A 17,989-nucleotide genomic window follows, 5' to 3' on the forward strand; every position below is an offset into this window, starting at 1 on the left:
AGTGTGCAGTGTGCTACTCATTCACACTGCACGAGGGGGACCAGTGTGACAGAACTGGAGTGCGGGAGAGCTGCAAACGCACATCAGTATGTGGGGCTGAGGATGCTGCAGTGCTGGGGTGGGCACCGATAGAGCTCTGTTACATGGGAACGTGGAGCAGAGAGGCTGGAACCCACACGTGCATTGTGGGGTACTGCAGCACGGGGAAAGCCGGGACAGCGGGTAGTGCGCAGCCCACCCTCAGTGGGATACCGCTGTGCCAGGAGGGGTACAGCGCAGCCGTGTGTGTGTGTGCCTGGGGTACCCCCGAAGGCACCGGCGCTCTTTAGGACCCGGGGGAGCGGTACGGGGGGGGAGCGGAGCCGCCACCACCCCAGCACCCCCGCTAGGGAGCGCGCTGCCGCCATCGCTGCCCTCTCGCAAGATGGCGGCCGCGGCTTCACCTCGCCGGGCCTCCCCCTCCCTCCTTCCCCCCGGGCAGGGGCCGGACGGGCCGCGCCGCCATATTGGCTGTTGTCCTGGCTGCGGCGGGCGGCGGGCCGCGCTCGCCATGACTCGCAGGCGGAATAAGGCGGCGGCAGCGGCGGCGGGTGTCGGCTCCGGGCCTCGCCGTGAGAGGCCGGGGGGTTCCGACGCCGGTCCTCCTCCCCCTCCTCCGCCACCGCCGCCTCCACCGGAACCGCCCGCCGTGCCTGAGGTGGTGGTGGCAGCGGCGGGCAGCAGCGGGGAGCCGGGCAGAGCCACCGCTCAGGTACCGGGTTGGGTCCTGCGGGGCTGTCTTGGAAGGGGGCTCAGGGGGAAAATGGGGCAGGATCCGGGGGTTGGGCCAGAGTGGAGCCCCTTCCACTCCCCCTCCCCGAGCCCTGCCCCATCCCTGCACGACCCCGTCCTCGGAGCATCCCTGAGGCACCGCCACCCTTGAGGCACTGGTGCCTCCCACCTCCCGCTTTTGGAGGGCCCTCGGGGGTGGGGGTGCCCCGGAGCCGCGCTGCCGGGGTGCACCTTTGGCGAGGGGGCAGGTTGAGGTGGGTGGGGAAGGTGGGAGGTGAAGCCCAAGCCGCTCTCCGGGGGGATTGGCTGCCTTGGGATGCGGGAGTCACTTTGTGCAGCATCCTGGGGCACGCGTGGGGCTGGGCTGGGGGTGCGGCAGGGCCTGACCTTGGTTGGGCTGGGCTGGGCGGTGGAGCTGGGTCGTGGCCATGGGTTATGGATGTATTGAGCTGCAGTGGGAGCTTGGGGTGCCTCTGGCAGATGGCTGGGGGGTGCTGGGGGCTCCCACTGGTGCTCATCTCTCCCGGCAGTTAGGGATAGCTGAGCTCAGACTTTCTTGGGGAGGGTGGATCAGCCAGGAAACCTGTGCCCCACCACTGCATGCTGCTCTCGCTGACATGACAGCAGCGATCTGCAGCATGGGCGCAAAGGGCTCTTCTGTGTGCCCCTTCCTCCGTCCCTGTGAGCCCCATGTGCGCTGGGGAGGGCAGAGCCCTGTGCTCGGGTGGTGCTTCAGGGGGTGTTCCCACCGCTCCTTCCTGCGGGAGGGTCCAGCCCTGCCCATGGCAGGTGGCGGAGCATCTGCCGAGCAGGCTGCGGTGCGGGGCTCTCCCGCACCTCTCGCTGCCCGCCTGCAGCTGCCTGCTCCGAGCCGGGGGTTGGGCCCCGGGCCCGGATGCGCTGGGCGGGTTGGGGACCGCCGCGCTCTCTCCCGCCGTGCGCTCTGTCCGCTCCCGCTGAGACACGGGGAGACCATGGGAACCCCCCCTCCGTGCGGGAGGGCGAAGGGAGCTGTGCCCCCCCTCTGCTCTGCTTGGCCTCTGACCTTTGCTTCACCTTGAGCCTGGGAGACGCCATCTGTTTCGCAGCAGCAGTTCAATGTGCAGCTCATTGTCGTGGGGCCCCGCCGCGGCGGCAGACAATGGGGGCCCCCTCGCCCGTGCCACGCCGGGCTCGTCACGGCTGTCAGGCCTCCGGCGAGCCCAAGAGCTCTGTCCCGGCTCCTGCTGCTGCCCAGTGCGGGGAGAGCACCGGGGGCTGCGCTCACCACCGTGCTGTGCGTCTGCACAGAACAAAGAGGCAGGAGGGAGGGCCTTGGGTAACACAGTGGGGGGTCTGTGATGGGTAAGGAGGGAGGGTTGTGGCTGGTGGACCCCTCTTGTAACCCTGTGTGGCGGTTTCTGTGTGTCTTGCTTTACTCTGAGAGGCGCCTCAGTCCCACTGTACCAGATGTGATGGTGGGAGTTGCTAGAGGCTTCCCAGCCTTGCTTGGTGGCGATGCTGGTACTTTAGCATAGTGTGATCTTCCCAGGGGTCCAGAATGCTCCAGGCTGGCACATGGCAGGCTGGCAGCAGCTGGGCAGCCCGAGGCTGCTCTCCTCCAGTGGGAGAAGGTGCAGTTCCACATGTAGCCTACAAGAAATTCTCTGGTTTGGTGTCAGCGTCCTGAGGTCTCATTTGCTGCCTCATCTGCCCTGCACCTGTGCCAACCTGCTGCCCCGCCATGCGGTGGATCATACCTGGGGTGAATCATGGTCTGTGTATCCTTCTCCAGGTGCTGCCCACCACTAACCAGTCAGTGCAGACGTGCTGCTTGCTCTGTCACCGGGAGCGCAAGGACTGGGGAGGGCCGTCCAACAATGGGCTGGTTTCTCCGGGCGAGAGGCTGCCACCGGACTTCGTGCCAACGCTTGTGCAGAACCTCCTGGGAGAGATGCCACTGTGGATCTGCCAGAGCTGCCGGAAGAGCGTGGAGGAGGAGGAGCGGCGGGCAGTGCAGGAGCAGGCCCTGGCGGTGAGCAGGCTTGGAAAGGGGGGGCTGTGGTGCAGACCACCCTATGGTGCTGGCAGGGTGTGCAGGTCCCCTCCTCCCTCAGACATCCCTGCACCATGCTGCGCTCCCTGGGGCTGCTGCTGCTGGCTCCTTGGGGAGAGCCTGCCATGGAGGCTTACCTGGCAGCCTGTGTTGGGTTGGAGCTGGCTGCCTGGAGAGGTGCTTCTCTGCCAGCCCTGCTCCAATGTGTGTTGTGCTGGGTGCCTCTGATCCCAAAGCTGTCTCCCTGGAGTGGCAGCATGTGCCAGAGCAAATGCCTGCCCGTGCATGCATGGAGCTCAGGGGAAGAGAAGCTTCCTCCTGCTCGATTTTGTTTAACCCTGGTGTGGTTTGAGGGGGGACAGAGCAGGTGTGTGGCCCTTGGCACAGCATGGCTGTGCTGGTGAGGGCCCTGGGAACCAGGCTGTGTTGCTGTTGGGCAGATGGGCAGTTTGCCACCCCAAGACAGTGACAGAAGCAGTTCTTGCGTGCTGAGCCCCTGCCTTCAGGCACCAGGGGGGATCTCGGTGCCGATGCCCTGGGCCAAGGGCTTCCCCTCCCAGTCCACTGCTGCTTCACTCTTTGTTTTCCTTGCCAGGTCTCGTTATCCCACACATCCTGCAAGTCACAGTCTTGTGGGGGTGGCTCCCACTCCTCTTCCTCCTCCTCCTCCTCTTCTTCCTCCTCGTGCCACGGGAACTCAGGGGACTGGGACCCCAGCTCTTTCTTGTCTGCTCACAAGCTCTCGGGCCTCTGGAACTCACAGCACACCAACGGGGCCGTGCAGGGCAGCCCCCTCGGGGTCCCCCCTGCTGCACTAGGTGAGTTGAAGCCAGCCGTGGGGTTGAGCAGAGCTTTCTGCCTAGTCCTTAACTTAGGTGGTTCCTTGTGGGCAGGGGCAGGCAGGCTGGGCCTCTGGATGCCAGTGCCAGCAGGATGCCTGAGTGCCTTTACAGAGGGTGCTGGGAGCCAGCCCTAACTCCGCTTTCCTTCCAGGCGAGAAGCACCCCGGCCTTGCTGTGTCTCCGGAGTGCGCCAGCCAGGCGCCGGCCGTGGCACCAGGGCTCAAGGCCTGTCCCTACAGCCACGCAGCCTCCGCCACCTCCAGCAGCGCTGCCCCAGGCTCGCCTCTGCCTACCTCACTTGACTTCTGCAAGACACTGCCGAAGCAGTTCAAAAGCATGTGCCGGAGGGCCACCCCGCCAGGTGCGTGCCCGGGGCAGAGCCCACCTTGACCTCCTGTGCCACTGATCCACACAGCCCTCACTACCCCAGCACCTTTCCCCATGATGTGCTGTCCATGGGGCAGGGCTGAATCATGTGGGAGAAACAAGGTGCTGCTGAGGCCCTTTGTGAGCAGGGATGGCTTCTAGCCCAAGCATCCTGCTGCCTGGGGGGAGGAGGGGTTTGTCCCATGGAGAAGCAGCCTGCGGAGAGTGTGGGTGGCTCTGAATGTGGTCCTGGCCTGTGCGTGATAGCTGGTGTCTGATTGCCTCTGCTCCTGCCCCTCTGCAGGTGAGGCCTTCCACTCCTCAGAGCATCATCAGCACTCCGACCTCACTGCTCCTCCCAACAGTCCCACGGGCCTCCCCTCCCAGCCACCAGCGCTGATCCCCTCCAAGCAGATGCCTGCCCACGCGGGGCCCTTTGGCTCCCCACCCCACGTCCCACTGGGCACCTCCCCGCAGGCTGCGCTCTTCCCTGCACCCAGTGTGCAGGCAGCAGCCCCAAAGCTGGTGTCTGAGTCCCCTCCCGCCGGCACGGTCTCGCACAGCCCGGGGTCGTGCAAGAGCCCTCACCTGCCCCCTGCCAACGTGCCGCTGCTGAAGATGCCACCTCCGCTGTCGGGCTGCACTCATCCCTGCAATGGGCACTGTAGCACTTCGCTCATCCCTCCTCCTGCCTCCCACCAGCTGCCCAGCACGAACAGGTGAGTAGAGGAGCCCTGTGTGCTTCCAGCCTCTCCTTTCTGGGCTGTGTGCCCTTTCTCCCTGCCCGCGGATGTGCTTTTCCCTGCGGAGGGGCTGGCTGCTCTGGTGTGGTGGTGCGGAGAGCCGCTGTCTTTGCAGGGCAGTTCCGCTGCTGCAGACCCCTGGTCTATTGAGGGTTTAGCTCTTTCTCTCCCCACGTGTCTTCTCCCTGCGGTTGTCCTTTAGTACTGTGGTGCAGAAGAGACTGTGCTTGCTCCTCCTCCAGCTAAAAGACCAAAAGGAACCGCCCGGTCAACCTGCTGTTGGCCAACAGGACCTTTGTCAGTGAGACCCGTCGGGCAGCTGTGGCACTGAGCAAAAGTCCTCAAGAAGATGAAGCCTGTGGTCTTGTTCTGCTTGCCTGCTCCCCTGGCCCTCTTTGGGCTGCCTGTGCCCTGGAAGAGAGCGGGTGCTGATTAAGTGTTCCCTGTGGAGGGCCAGCCTGGTCCTGAGCTGGAGCTGGAGGAGTTGTGCTGTGGGCCTTGCCCTGGCCTCCCTGTCTGAGCTGGGTGGTCTGTGGCTGTGGGAACCGGGCCTGCCTGCCCGTGGGGATGTCTGGCAGCTGCATGCAGTTCCAGCGTTTCTCACCTGTGCTACCTGCTGCCCCCAGTGAGTACCGCTCCCTGCCCTGGAAACAGCTTGTGGCCTGGCAGGGGGACACTGATTTCTGGAGCTCTGGTGCACCAGCCTCCTGCCTGCCAGAGGCCCTGGGGGGCGAGGAGCTACAGATGTCTTTTGCCGTGAGCTCCTTTGGCATCTCCCCCTGGAGGAGGGTGCAGGGGAGGGGGTTTGCCTTGCAAATCCTTCTGCTCGGGCACAGGCTGCCCTGGGAGGGGTGTTCCTACCCGAGTAGCGTGTGGGCCAGTTTTTGAGCCCCCCTGGCTCCTGCTCACCTCTCGCCCTTCTCCCCTCCTCCGCAGGGACTCCTCTTGCAAAGGGCACAAATTCCCAAATGGTACCAGCTGCCACCCGCCGCAGCCCTGCGAGGCAGACGAGGGGCTCGGGGAGGACGAGGACAGCAGCTCCGAGCGCAGTTCCTGCACCTCCTCCTCCACCAACCAGAAAGATGGGAAGTTCTGCGACTGCTGCTACTGTGAGTTCTTCGGCCACAACGCGGTGAGTGAGGGGCTGGTCTGCAGCCACCCCCAGTCTTTGTGCTGTCCTCTGCTGTGAGGTGTTACACAGCCCATGTGCCAAGAGCACGGGGATGGGCAGGTCTGGCCACAGCTGCTTCCTGCCAGCGTGTGCATGCCCCCTTCACTTCCATCATCACTGTGACAGTCCCCTCATTCCCAGCTTGCAGCCATCTGCTCAGCCCTGGGGCTCGGTTCTGCCAGCCAAACCCTGTGGCTTCACGGTGGAAGAGAGCTCCATGGGGGCTGTGCTGACTTGTCTTGCTGGGACCTGTGAGGCAGGGATGGCTGGGGAAGTGGGTGTGGGGCTGGTGGGAAGCTGGGATTGGCTCTGTGTGCCTGCCCAGCTGATGGCTCTCACCCCCTGCAGCCCCCAGCTGCTCCCACCAGCCGCAACTATGCTGAGATCCGGGAGAAGCTGCGCTCGCGCCTCACCAAGAGGAAAGAGGAGCTCCCACAGAAACTGGGGCACAACAGCAGCTCTGGAGAGCCCGCCGTGGACCATCGCAATGTGGACGAGCTACTGGACTACATCAACAGCACAGAGCCCAAGCCCTTGAACAGTGCCAAGGCGGCCAAGCGAGCACGGCACAAGCAGAAGAAGAAGGTGAGGATGGGCAGAGGGAAGCGTTGCCTGGGGCAAGCTGCAGGAAAGAGGTCAGAGCAAGACTGTGCCCCTGGCAGGGCTTTGTCTTCTCTCCCTTGCATTCCTTGTTTTGTTGGTCTCCATCTCCTTTGCTGCTGTCTCCCCTGAGGTGACAGTGGTGTTTGGTTCTGTGCAGGGTTTCCCCTTCCCCTGCCTCTGATCCTGCAGAGGGTGGCTAAGCCCTTCTGGGTGATTTGGATTGTGCTGTTCTACCTTGGTGTATGCCACATCTCTGACAACCACTGTGTGTCTGTGGTGGAGAGAGGCACATCTGTGCCATGATCACTCATAACCAGAGCAGTGTTGTGTGCAGTGTGGCAGGTGTTGCACTGCAGAGGACACATGGCAATTTGAGGGCTTTGGAAGATGGGGGGTGGCCGTGCTGAGCACTGGCCCTTAGGTGTGCTGTCTAACAGTGGCTAGCCCTGGGGTCTGGGCAGCCCAGTCCTCATGGCACCCATGTTGCAGGAGAAGGAGAAAGCGCAGCTGGAGGCAGAGGCCCAGAAGCGGGCAGAGCGCACCCCTGCAGCCAGCCAGGCCAGGGAGCCAGCTGAGGAGAAGCTGCTGGAGTGGCCAGAGCTAGAGCTGGAGCGGGTGAACAGCTTCCTCAGCAGCCGGCTGCAGGAGATTAAGAACACCATCAAGGACTCCATCCGAGCCAGCTTCAGCGTCTATGACCTCAACCTGGATGTCAACGACTTCCCCAAGAAGGCAGCTGTTCTGGAGCAGAAGAACCTGCTCTCCAACCTCAACGGCTCCTCTGACCTGCAGGACATAGACCTGGCCCTGGCCCCGCTCAGCCTGGGCCCTGCCAAGAGCCACACACTGCTGCGGAGTGAGCTGGGCCCCCGATGGGGCGAGGGGCCTGGGGAGCCGCCACCGGCCCCAGCGGCTGAGAACGGCGTGGTGAAGCGCCTCAGCGCCGTGCCCAGCCTCTCCCGCATGATCTGGGTGCAGTCCAAGGCTGCGGACTCTGCTGCGGAAGGCAGCGGGCTGAGCCCGGAACCCAAGGAGGGTCCACAGCCCAAGGGGCTGGAGCCGCCGGAGCCAGTACCGAGCCGGCAGCGCAAGAACAAGCGGCAGAACGGGACAGCAAAGAAGGGGGAGGGCATGGCTGCAGTGCCCCGGCTGGAGAGCCCTGGTGTGAAGGGGCAGGTGCTGGGAACCAAGCACCCTTCCAAGGCCAGTGCCTCAGAGCCGCAGCGGGCGGGCAGCTGTGCCGAGCAGGGCGAGAGTGGCAAGGGGCAGCCCTGGGGCGGCGGCAGGATGGAGAAAGAGAGAAACAGCGAGTGGAAGAGCCGGAGGGGAGAGGGCAAAGTGGAGCTGCCAGAGCCAGCGCAGCAGCAGCTGCCTGCACTGGGCACTGGGGACCGGCAGCTGCCAGTGCCTCCCATCTTAGGGGGCTCCCCCCAGCCTAAGGGCAAGAGCAGGAAGAGCCGCAACAAGGTGGAGAAATCCAATACCTCCATCGGTGAGTGTTGGGAATGCCGCTCTGTGCTGCCATCTTCCTGCTGGCACCTTCCCTGCCCCCTGCACTGACCCTCTGCCCCTCTGCCTTGCCAGATGATGTGTTCCTGCCCAAGGACCTGGATGGGGCCGAGATGGACGAGACCGACAGAGAAGTGGAGTATTTCAAGAGGTGAGGGGCAGCCCCGAGGGGTCAAGCCCTGCTCGGGGTGTGGGGCAGAGGAGCTGGGGGCTGACCAGGGCTGTCCTTCCTGTCCCCGCCAGGTTCTGCCTGGACTCGGCCAAGCAGACCCGGCAGAAGGTGGCGGTGAACTGGACCAACTTCACCCTGAAGAAAACCACTTCCAGCGCAGCCCAGTGAGGTGCTGCCTCTCCTCACTGTGCCCTCCGCCTCGCTGCGGCGGGGCCCCCTCCTCTGCGGGGGGCTCCCGGTGCTCTCCCGGCCCGCGGGGATCCCCGGGGCTATCCCTATCCCCCTCCTCCTGCAACCCCTGTCCCCCGCGGGGTCCCCCCTGTCCCTGTGCTGCGGGGAAGGACCCGAGCTGGCCCCAATAAAGAACTTTTTAATTTTTTATTTTATTTAAACCCCGCTGTCTGCTCATTTCTGCCGGGGGTGGAGGGGACCGGACGGGACGGGACGGGCCGGGCCGGGCAGCGCCTTCCGTGGAGGCTTGGCCGCGGAGGCGACCCGTATGCTGCTGCGTTGCTAGGCAACGGCGCCCGTTTCGTTACTTCCGGTGCAGGCGGTGTGTGTGTGTTTACATCCGGGGCACGCCGCTGTTGCGTGGAGACTGCGCCATGGAGGCGGCGGACAGGAAGGTGGGACCGGGAGCGGGACCGGGAGCGACCGCGTGGGAGGCCCCAGGGGCACCTGTACCCTCCCAGGCCGTCCTCACCCCGTGTCTACCCCACAGAGGCAGCGGGAGGAGGCGGAGGACACGTCCGACTTGTCCGGGGAGGAGGATGACGACTACGTGCCCGTCAAGCAGCGGAAGCAGCAGATGGTAACGGGGACCAGCGCTGGTGGGGAAGGGCTCTGAGTGTTCCCCCTTAGCCCAGCGCGGGGTTCTCACTCGTCCTCGACCCGCTTCCTTCCAGCTGCAGAAGCTGCTGCAGATGCGGCGGAAGGTGGTGTCGGAGGAGGAGCAGCGGGACAGCGGGAGCGAGCAGCGGGGTGACGAGGATGACATCCCCCTGGGGCCGCAGTCCAACATCAGCCTCCTGGACCAGCACCAGCACCTCAAGGAGAAGGCAGAAGGTAGGGGAGCAGCTGGTAGGTGGGCTGGGTGGCTTCCAGAGGGGAGCAAAACCTCCTCACCATTGCCCTGACTCTCTCCCCGCCCCAGCTCGGAAGGAGTCAGCCAAGGAAAAGCAGCTGAAGGAGGAAGAGAAGATCCTGGAAAGCGTGGCAGAGGGCCGAGGTGAGTGGTGGGAGCTCTAAGAGCTGTCGGGGCAGCAGTAGGGACATTACCTGCCTTCCAGCACTCAGGGGTGTTTATACCCAGGGGTGGGACAGGACATCACAACAGACCCCCTCGGTCAGCATCCTTGCCTTGGCAGGCCTCTGGACAGGGCAGGCTGCAGCACTTGTTGTTCCACTGCCCAGGGGGGTTTTAGGGGTGCTGCTTTCCCTCCTCTTGTCTCCAGATGTGGTATTTGAGTAGCTCAGTGCTGAGGTTACGTGCATCTGGAGATGGAGAGTTTACACTGACCCCATCCGCTTTGTTCTTGCAGCTTTGATGTCAGTGAAGGAGATGGCCAAGGGCATCACCTATGACGATCCAATTAAAACCAGGTGTGTTTCGGAGTACAGAGGTTGTCTTTCTGAAATCACTGCCTCCTGGCAGCTGAAGAGAACCAGCAGCCATACACCCTCGCAGGCAGAGCACTGGTTTGCAGCCACTGGCTTTTCTCTTGCTCTACTGTCTGGCTTCTTACTGCTGAGTGTAAGATCAAAGGCTGTTGAGTCACTTTGGATGTTGTTTTATAGACAGTAAGGTTTGCTAAAGCACAGTTATGTTAAACTTGAAGATTAGAGGTGGATATTCAGATCTTAGAGGTGACTAAGCTACAGGAAGAGACTGGGGGAGGCTACAAAGCCAGTGCTGCTTGAGGCAGTGTCTCCGAGACTTATCCAAGGGATTTTGGCATATTCCATCCATAGGCTGTTGTCAGCTGTTAGCTTGGCACTTTCTACTGAGACTTAGGGGAAATGTTTCATGTGTGGAACTGCCTTGGATCTGCTCCTGCGCTCCTTGGGGTTACTTGTTTTCCTTGGTGGGATGTTGGAACCAAGCCCCTGAGGCTCAGGAGCCTCAGCCTCATTCTGCACCATGACTTTCCTCTGTTGCCCTCGTAGCTGGAGAGCCCCTCGTTACATCCTGGCCATGTCAGAGGCCCGGCACGACCGCGTGCGCAAGAAGTACCACATCCTGGTGGAGGGGGAAGGGATCCCGCCCCCCCTCAAGAGCTTCAAGGAGATGAAGTTCCCAGCAGGTGGGCCAGGAGGAGCTCCAGGCAGGGCAAGGGGAAGCTTTGTGCTGGGAAATGCACATCAGTGAGAGAAGCTGTTGAATGGAGAGGGCCTCTTCATCAGGGACTAGCGATAGGACAAGGGGTAATGGGTTTAAACTTAACCAGAGGGAGTTCAGGTTAGATAGAAGGAAGGAGTTCTTTACTGTGAGGGTGGTGAGGTGCTGGAACAGGTTACCCAAAGAAGTGCTGTGTCCCTGGTGGTGTTCAAGGCCAGGCTGGACAGAGACTAGGGTGGCATGGTGTAGTGTGAGATGTCTCTGCCCATGCAAGGGGGTGGAACTGGATGAGCTTAAGGTCCCTTCCAGCCCAAACCAGTCTGTTATTCTATGATTAATGCTTGGTGTTAGTGGGGTCACAGCTTGAATTCCCAGCAGCGGCTGTGTCACTTGGCTTTTCCCCAAGGGGTTTTGGTTGCTGATATGAGGGCTGCTACTGGGACATGAGGAGGGAAAGAAGGGGAAGACTTCATGTAACAAATGCGCATGTCCTGTTCTGTCACAGCTATACTGAGGGGCCTGAAGAAAAAGGGAATTCAGCAGCCAACACCCATACAGATCCAAGGCATCCCCACCATGTGAGTGCTCTGCCTGTCCCAGAGTGGGGAGCAGTGCCAACAGGGAGCTCTTCCCTGCACCCTGTCACCTTGCTTGAGCCCCAGAGGTGTGAGATGTTCTGTGATGCTGCTTCTCACCATTGGCCCTATTTCTCTGCCAGCCTCTCAGGAAGGGATATGATTGGCATTGCCTTCACTGGCTCTGGGAAGACCTTGGTGTTCACCCTCCCAGTGATCATGTTCTGCCTGGAGCAGGAGAAGAGGCTGCCCTTCTCCAAGCGAGAGGGACCCTACGGCCTCATCATCTGTCCCTCGGTGAGTGTCAGCAGTGCGGTGACAAGCAGAAGGAAGCTTTGATTGCCGTTCAGTGGCAGTCTTTGGTGCTTCCCGCACGGAGGTGCAGGAATGAGTGAGTTGTGTCTCTGCAGCGGGAGCTGGCCCGGCAGACCCACGGCATCATCGAGTACTACTGTCGCCTGCTGCAGGAGGACGGGCTGCCCCCGCTGCGCTGCGCCCTCTGCATCGGGGGCATGTCTGTCAAGGAGCAGATGGAGACGATCAAACAGTAAGACCTAGAGGGGTTTGTGGGGTTGGAGCTGTGCTCTGTTTCCTGGTAGGGGACTGTGGGGTGCCACTCTAGCTAGACGGCTTCAGGGAAGTGTGGGGGCAAAGGTGATGCCACATTCCCCATGTGTCCTGCATGGGGCAGGAATCACCAGGTGCTTGACTGTGGCCTTCTCTTGGCTCACAGTGGTGTACACATGATGGTGGCAACCCCTGGGCGCCTGATGGACCTGCTGCAGAAGAAGATGGTGAGCCTGGACATCTGTCGTTACTTGGCCTTGGACGAGGCTGACAGGATGATTGATATGGGCTTTGAGGGGGACATCCGTACCATCTTCTCCTACTTCAAGGTACTGAGCTGGCATGATACCAGCCCCCTGAGGCTCAATCCCCAAACCCATTTGGTTGGGAGAGTGTTAAATCCTTGCCCGCACTGTGTTCCCCATGCAGGGCCAGCGGCAAACCCTCCTCTTCAGTGCCACAATGCCCAAGAAGATCCAGAACTTTGCCAAGAGTGCCCTGGTGAAGCCTATCACCATTAATGTGGGCCGAGCGGGTGCTGCCAGCCTGGATGTTGTGCAGGTGAGGTAGTTGGGTGCTCCCCCAGACTGTGTGGGAGGCCAACAATATCAGTGAGGGCACTTGATGCCTCTCCCTGCCAGGGAGTTGGGATTCATAGAATCACAGACTGCTTTGGGTTGGAAGGGACCTTAAGATCATCCAGTTCCAACCCCCTGCCATGGGCAGGGACACCTTCCACTAGAGCAGGTTGCTCCAAGCCCTATCCAGCCTGGCCTTGAACACTGCCAGGGATGGGGCAGCCACAGCTTCTCTGGGCACCCTGTGCCAGTGCCTCAGCACCCTCATAGTGAAGAACTTCTTCCTAATACCTAATCTAAATCCACCTTCTTTCAGTTTAAAGCCACCCCCCCTTGTCCTATCACCACTTGCTCTTATAAAAAGAGCCTTCCTTCCCAACAGGTTAAGGGGTACCAAACAATAGCAGTTCCTTTGCTGCCTGACTCACCCCTGTGCTTGTTCTTAGGAGGTGGAGTATGTGAAAGAAGAGGCCAAGATGGTGTACCTCCTCGAGTGCCTGCAGAAGACTCCACCACCGGTGAGTAGTGCACGCTGACTGCTCTGGCAGCATGGGCACAGCTGCCACAGCAGCATGGGTGGAACTGACAGTGGGGATGTAGGGGCATGCCATGAGCGTGATGCTGCAGGACTCTGCCATGCGAGTGAGCTGTGCTCCTCCTGTGAGCAGGTCCTGGGCCCAGAGCTGTTGTGTATTCCCCTCACTGAAAGGGAATGGGTTCCTGGGGGCCTGTGCTGGTGCCAAGTGGCTTTTCCATGATGTCTGTGCTGCTGCAGGTGCTGATCTTTGCAGAGAAGAAGGCGGATGTTGATGCAATCCATGAGTACCTGCTGCTCAAGGGTGTGGAAGCTGTGGCCATCCATGGAGGAAAAGGTTGGTGAGGGTATTGGACAAGCCCAGGTTGTGGTGTACCCTGCCTGGGGTTGTGTGTGGCCGTGGGAGGTACCAGTGTGAAGCTGTTTGTGATGGTCTGAGGAATGGCTTTAAGGTTAGTGGTTGCTGTGATGGGTAGTTCTGGGAGCTCTGCCCTTGCTGATGTTCTCTGCTGGACCTTTACAGATCAAGAGGAACGGACAAAAGCCATTGAAGCCTTCCGGGATGGGAAGAAGGATGTCCTGGTTGCCACTGACGTCGCTTCCAAGGGCTTGGATTTCCCAGCCATCCAGCACGTCATCAACTACGACATGCCGGAGGAGATAGAGAACTATGGTGGGGACTGGGACCATGGAGGGTGCAGTGGGGTGAGCACAGAGGCCAGCAAGGCTCTATGCTTGTCCCTGCAGCAGCTGGGGGCAGGGGTAGTCTGTCACACTGCATTCACCCAGGCCCAATCCTGTCTCTTTCTGCACAGTTCACCGCATCGGGCGTACAGGCCGTTCAGGCAATACAGGCATTGCCACCACCTTCATCAACAAGGCCTGTGGTGAGAAATGGTGGGGGGGGGCTGTGGTTGTGGGGTGCTGGAGCTGCCTGTGCCTTGGCTGGGGGTGTTCTGAGCAGGCAGGGACAAGGCATAATGGCCTGTGGAGCGGAGGTGGTGATGTGAGGCAATGCCCTCACCTCTGCCTGGGCTATGTCTGATCTGTGCCTCTGCCCCCAGACGAGTCGGTGCTGATGGACCTGAAGGCCCTGCTGCTGGAGGCGAAGCAGAAGGTGCCTCCTGTGCTCCAGGTGCTGCACTGCGGGGATGAGACCATGCTGGACATCAGAGGTGAGAGACCCCAGCCTGGCTGATGGACCTGTGGTGCAGGCAGGACCCTAGCTCCCAGGCCATTCCTACTGCCCTGGGGCTGTCATTGCCTGCCCTGCTGTGGCATGGAGGGGAGCTGCTGCTGTACCCCTCTGCTCTGCTCTGGGCCGGAGGGCCACTCTGCTGCACAGCACAGCTCCCCCTGACCTTGTCCCTCCTGTTGCAGGCGAGCGGGGCTGTGCCTTCTGTGGTGGCCTGGGCCATCGCATCACCGGCTGCCCCAAGCTGGAGGCGATGCAGACCAAGCAAGTCAGCAACATCGGCCGCAAGGACTACCTGGCTCACAGCTCTATGGACTTCTAGCCTGGGGAGCCCTCTGCCCCACTGCGTGGGCCTTGCCTTCCACTCAGCCTTGGTGCCCCAGCTGTCCCTTTGCCTTTCCCAAGCCCAGGGGCCTGTCCTGCTCTGCCATGGCCCCTTTTCCAGGTAGTTGGCCTGGCAAAGCTCCTGCCCCTGGAGGAGCTGTGGAGCTGTGCTGCAACAGCCCATGGCATCATGGTTGGGTTAAGTCAGCCTTACCTCAGCAATGTTGGGCAAGCAGGTAGCGGTGCCTGAGGGGAGGAAGAAGCCCCAGGATGGGTAACTGGTCTGTGGCTGCCTGCCTGCTGCCCCTGCAAGCCCCTGCAGTGCCATGGCCAGGGTCTTACCTTGCTCTTCCCCAGAGCCCCTCGATTTCTCCAGGAGCATCCCCGTTTTAGGGGCATTTTCAGCTTGTGGCTTTTCCGTGCCCCTCAAACATGCTCTGATGCAGCCGGGGTAAGGCAGAGCTTGCCCTGATCCTGCTGGGTGGTCCCTGTGCTGTTTCCTGTGCTCTGCCTGCATGCGTTCTGCGCTACTGCCCTTCTGCGAAGGGAAGGGCTGACAGACAGACACCTCCTGTGGCCCAGCCTCTGCCCCTCATCCCACACACCAAAAAGGGGAAGTTGCTGAGAGAAGGAAGTCTGCCCCATGCAGTAGTTTCAGCTGCAGCAGTCACATTTTCTCCACTGCTGGCAGCCCAAGTCGCCAGTCCTTGCGCAGGGTGCCAGGGCGGTGCTGGCCCCATGGAGAGACCGGTGAAGGATGGGATCCTCTATGTGCAGCACTGCAAATTTGGAAAGGTAAAAGTTGGGTTGGGGGCTGGGTACAGGGTTTGCCCTGCTTTGTCTTGATGCCAGGCCTGGAGCTGGGCCCTCAGTAGCCTGGGAAGGGAGACTGGAGCCAGACTGAGGGGGGTCCCAGGGCTCTGCAGTGCCAAGATCAGGGCTGCTCCTGTGGCCAAGGGGACTCAGTGCTGCCTGCAGGCTCCCTCTTACTCACTTGGTCACCATGGGATTGGCAATGAAACAATAAACGTGTGTCACTGAGGCGCTGCCAGCGTGTGTGTGGGAGCAGGGCACCAGGGCAGCGTGTGGTATGTGGCTGTGTGCAGCCCTCCATCAGCCTGGTCCTGGTGGGACACCGCCATTCATGGGACACCCCTTGTGGCTTGGCTTGCTGCTCTGCGCCTTTGGGGTGGGCACCGACTGCTGCAGCCCTCTTGGTTTGGGATGGGTGATGTGGTGGGAGACCCTGCAGGGTCAAGCCAGCTCTAGAGAGGTGTGAGATGGGTGTTAGTGAAGCAGGCCCATCAGTAGCATCCTCTCTTCCATGGCAGGGCAGCCATGCCCCTTGGGGTGTCAGTGGATGTGCTGGGCTGCAACCCTCTTGCTGAGCAATAGCTCACCCTGGAAGTGAAGCTGGCAGGGCCTGTGTGCATGGGGCTGGAGCCCTGCTGTGTATGAGGCAGGGGGCTGGCAGTGGTGGGTATTTTGGATGCTTGGCCCCTCTGGTTTGTGCAGGGTGGAGGCTCTGATGGTGCTGTTCAGGTGCGTGGGGGCACTCGCCCCCTCCATCCCATGACAGGCTGGGAAGGTGCTGGTGCTGCAGAGCCTCCCCTGGGAGGAAGTGGGCTGCAGGGCCCGTCCCTGCTCCACAGATGTGAAGCTGCCAGCGGGAGCCTCAGCAGCTCAAAATGGCTTTAATTTGCATCAGGGTCTGTCCTGAGCACAGCTCCCAGCTCAGCTGCAGCGGCGGCAGGCCGGCACTTGCAGCAGGGAACAAAGAGCAGGACCTGGGGCTCGGGAGCAAGCGTGACTCACGCAGCGAGCCAGGCTCCCCTCACCCCAGCCTGGGCACTGCCCTGCCCTGCAGCACTGGGGGTCTGCACTGGCCCTCCCTCACTGGGGACCCCCCATATGCCCCCTCTTATCCCTTTCCACCCTTCCTGAGCACTGCTGGCCCCGCATGGCATGGAGCACTGTGCGAACACAGCAGGCAGCTCATTGCTGACTTGGTTTTCCCTGCTCATTCCCTTCCTGTGCCCCAGAGGTGCTGGAGGAAGATGCGAGCCCAGCTCTTTGCTGCCAGCTCCTCCGGCGTGGCCCGCATGGAGAAGTTCGATGTGCGGGATGATGGCACGGCGCTGGAGAAGCCCTCGCTGCGGCAGTGCGCCCGCAGGGTCATCCGCCTCTCTGACTGTGTCTCCGTGGGCCCAGTGGGCACAGAGAGCTGCCCCAAAGCCACCGCCGCCTTCTACCTCACCACCACGGAGAGGAGCTACGTGCTGGCGGCCGAGCAGCGGGATGAGTGGATCTCCCAGCTCTGCCAGCTGGCCTTCCAGGTACCACCATGGGGTCCAGTATAGCTGGGACATCTTGTGCTGCTCCTGGCTTGACTGACATTGGGGTTCTGGGTTGTATGGGCAAGCAAGGGGTGCTTGTGCTCCTGCAATCCATGGGCCATGCTCACCTCCTCCTGTTTCAGGGGACAAAGGAGATGACGCAGAGGAATGCCAGGACCCAGCCCAGCCCCACTGTCCCCATGGAAGAAAATGTCCTCTACTCCTCCTGGCAGGACTGTATGTACAGGAGTGGTGGATCAGGCTGGGGGGGGCTCCAGCTCAGTGCTGTGGTGCTGACCACTGCCTTGCTCTGCTCCTGTAGTGACTGAATTCCTGGTGCTGGTGGTCCGGACGGATGCGGCTGCCCGCTGTGGCCTGCATGGGCACTACCTACTCTCAGTCCTTCCCCAGAGCCTGACGCTGAAAGACCTGCAGTCCTGCCAGCCCCTGCTCACCTGGCCCTACCCCTTCCTCCGCAAGTTTGGCCAGGATCAGGTGGGTGTCCCCCTCCCTCCCTGGGGCTGCTGGCTTCTCAGGGGGGATGCTAGCTCCTCACCCTGTCCTCTGATCCCACAGACCGTCTTCTCCTTCGAGGCTGGCCGCCGCAGTGACTCTGGTGAGGGCACCTTCACCTTCAGCACCCCACGGGCCCCAGAGCTCTGCCGCGCTGTTGCCACTGCCATCGCCTGCCAGCAGCAGGGCAAGAACACCCCAGACCCCCTGCTCCCAGGGGCTGAGGAGCCCCAGCCCAGCCCCACCCTTGGGGGGTCACAGCCCCCATCCCAGGCCCCTGCCACCCTTCTCCACTTCACCCCTGCTGAGCCAGAGGGCACAGGCCCCATCGTCTATGCCTCCATCGCACGGGGCCAGCAGCAGCCCCTGGTTGCAGCCGGGGGGCCGGGCTGCAGTGAGCCCTGGGCTGCGGGGAAGCCGCCCTCTGAGCATCTCTATGAGAACATCTTCACTGCGGAGCCGGGTGCAGGCAGGGCCGAGGAAGAGGAAGAAGGGCGGTGGGAGCTGGAGTGCCGGCAGGCCCCCGAGGGCCACAGCAGCGAGGCCACCCCCCTTTATGACAACCGGGCCGCCCTGACCCAGCTCCCGCGGGGCAGCCCCCAGCAACCTGAGCAGCGCTGGGGCCGGGGGGGACAGGAGGCGCTGTCGGGACGTGCCGGACACAAGCCCCATGGCACCCTCCGGGCCAGGCTGGTGCGGCTGCTGAGCCGGGAGACCCCCGGCCCGCGGGACTGGGCCTGATCCCGGTCTGGATGCGGGTCGGTGGCGCGGAGCGGTGAATAAAGAGCCGGGGCAGGACTCGGTGCTTCGCGGTCG

At 62.0% G+C, this 17,989-nt stretch overlaps 3 protein-coding genes across 3 annotated transcripts; all 3 read left to right on the forward strand.

Moving 5' to 3' along the window:
- The first annotated feature begins 415 nt into the window (after window positions 1-415).
- Window positions 416-8,529, forward strand: FAM193B (family with sequence similarity 193 member B). The gene is made up of 10 exons (XM_061360238.1): window positions 416-751; window positions 2,546-2,785; window positions 3,402-3,624; window positions 3,800-4,009; window positions 4,319-4,733; window positions 5,694-5,889; window positions 6,277-6,513; window positions 7,021-8,023; window positions 8,116-8,191; window positions 8,284-8,529. The coding sequence occupies exons 1-10, from the start codon at window positions 425-427 to the stop codon at window positions 8,378-8,380; spliced, it is 3,024 nt and encodes a 1,007-aa protein (XP_061216222.1). The 5' UTR covers window positions 416-424; the 3' UTR covers window positions 8,381-8,529.
- Window positions 8,530-8,779: 250 nt separating this feature from the next.
- Window positions 8,780-15,219, forward strand: DDX41 (DEAD-box helicase 41). Its single transcript, XM_061360239.1, has 17 exons — window positions 8,780-8,838; window positions 8,934-9,023; window positions 9,118-9,277; window positions 9,366-9,440; window positions 9,754-9,814; window positions 10,379-10,515; window positions 11,056-11,128; window positions 11,269-11,422; window positions 11,536-11,672; window positions 11,859-12,021; window positions 12,122-12,253; window positions 12,717-12,788; window positions 13,046-13,142; window positions 13,329-13,478; window positions 13,621-13,692; window positions 13,870-13,980; window positions 14,186-15,219. Exons 1-17 carry the CDS (start codon window positions 8,818-8,820, stop codon window positions 14,320-14,322), a joined length of 1,842 nt encoding a protein of 613 aa, XP_061216223.1. The 5' UTR covers window positions 8,780-8,817; the 3' UTR covers window positions 14,323-15,219.
- DOK3 (docking protein 3) lies at window positions 14,991-17,976 on the forward strand. Its single transcript, XM_061360249.1, has 5 exons — window positions 14,991-15,119; window positions 16,367-16,660; window positions 16,804-16,897; window positions 16,983-17,155; window positions 17,237-17,976. Exons 1-5 carry the CDS (start codon window positions 15,063-15,065, stop codon window positions 17,912-17,914), a joined length of 1,296 nt encoding a protein of 431 aa, XP_061216233.1. The 5' UTR covers window positions 14,991-15,062; the 3' UTR covers window positions 17,915-17,976.
- Window positions 17,977-17,989: the final 13 nt, after the last annotated feature.

The sequence above is a fragment of the Neopsephotus bourkii genome, unplaced genomic scaffold (genome assembly GCF_033783945.1).
Source record: "Neopsephotus bourkii isolate Nb327-2 ecotype Australia unplaced genomic scaffold, CSIRO-AGI_Nbou_v1 NB_1016, whole genome shotgun sequence".
In the NCBI taxonomy this organism is placed as follows: Eukaryota; Metazoa; Chordata; class Aves; order Psittaciformes; family Psittacidae; genus Neopsephotus; species Neopsephotus bourkii.

What these genes read in the sequence shown, in the direction of transcription:
- DDX41 (XM_061360239.1), top strand. Translation starts at nt 8,818, where the DNA reads ATGGAGGCGGCGGACAGGAAG. An exon ending in TGGAGGCGGCGGACAGGAAG is followed by an intron (nt 8,839 to 8,933) that starts GTGGGACCGGGA and finishes TCTACCCCACAG; the next exon opens with AGGCAGCGGGAGGAGGCGGA. An exon ending in CTTCATCAACAAGGCCTGTG is followed by an intron (nt 13,693 to 13,869) that starts GTGAGAAATGGT and finishes CTCTGCCCCCAG; the next exon opens with ACGAGTCGGTGCTGATGGAC.
- FAM193B (XM_061360238.1), top strand. Translation starts at nt 425, where the DNA reads ATGGCGGCCGCGGCTTCACCTCGCCGGGCCTCCCCCTCCCTCCTTCCC. An exon ending in CGGGCAGAGCCACCGCTCAG is followed by an intron (nt 752 to 2,545) that starts GTACCGGGTTGG and finishes ATCCTTCTCCAG; the next exon opens with GTGCTGCCCACCACTAACCA. An exon ending in GGTCCCCCCTGCTGCACTAG is followed by an intron (nt 3,625 to 3,799) that starts GTGAGTTGAAGC and finishes CTTTCCTTCCAG; the next exon opens with GCGAGAAGCACCCCGGCCTT.
- DOK3 (XM_061360249.1), top strand. Translation starts at nt 15,063, where the DNA reads ATGGAGAGACCGGTGAAGGATGGGATCCTCTATGTGCAGCACTGCAAA. An exon ending in TCTGCCAGCTGGCCTTCCAG is followed by an intron (nt 16,661 to 16,803) that starts GTACCACCATGG and finishes CTCCTGTTTCAG; the next exon opens with GGGACAAAGGAGATGACGCA. An exon ending in GCAAGTTTGGCCAGGATCAG is followed by an intron (nt 17,156 to 17,236) that starts GTGGGTGTCCCC and finishes CTGATCCCACAG; the next exon opens with ACCGTCTTCTCCTTCGAGGC.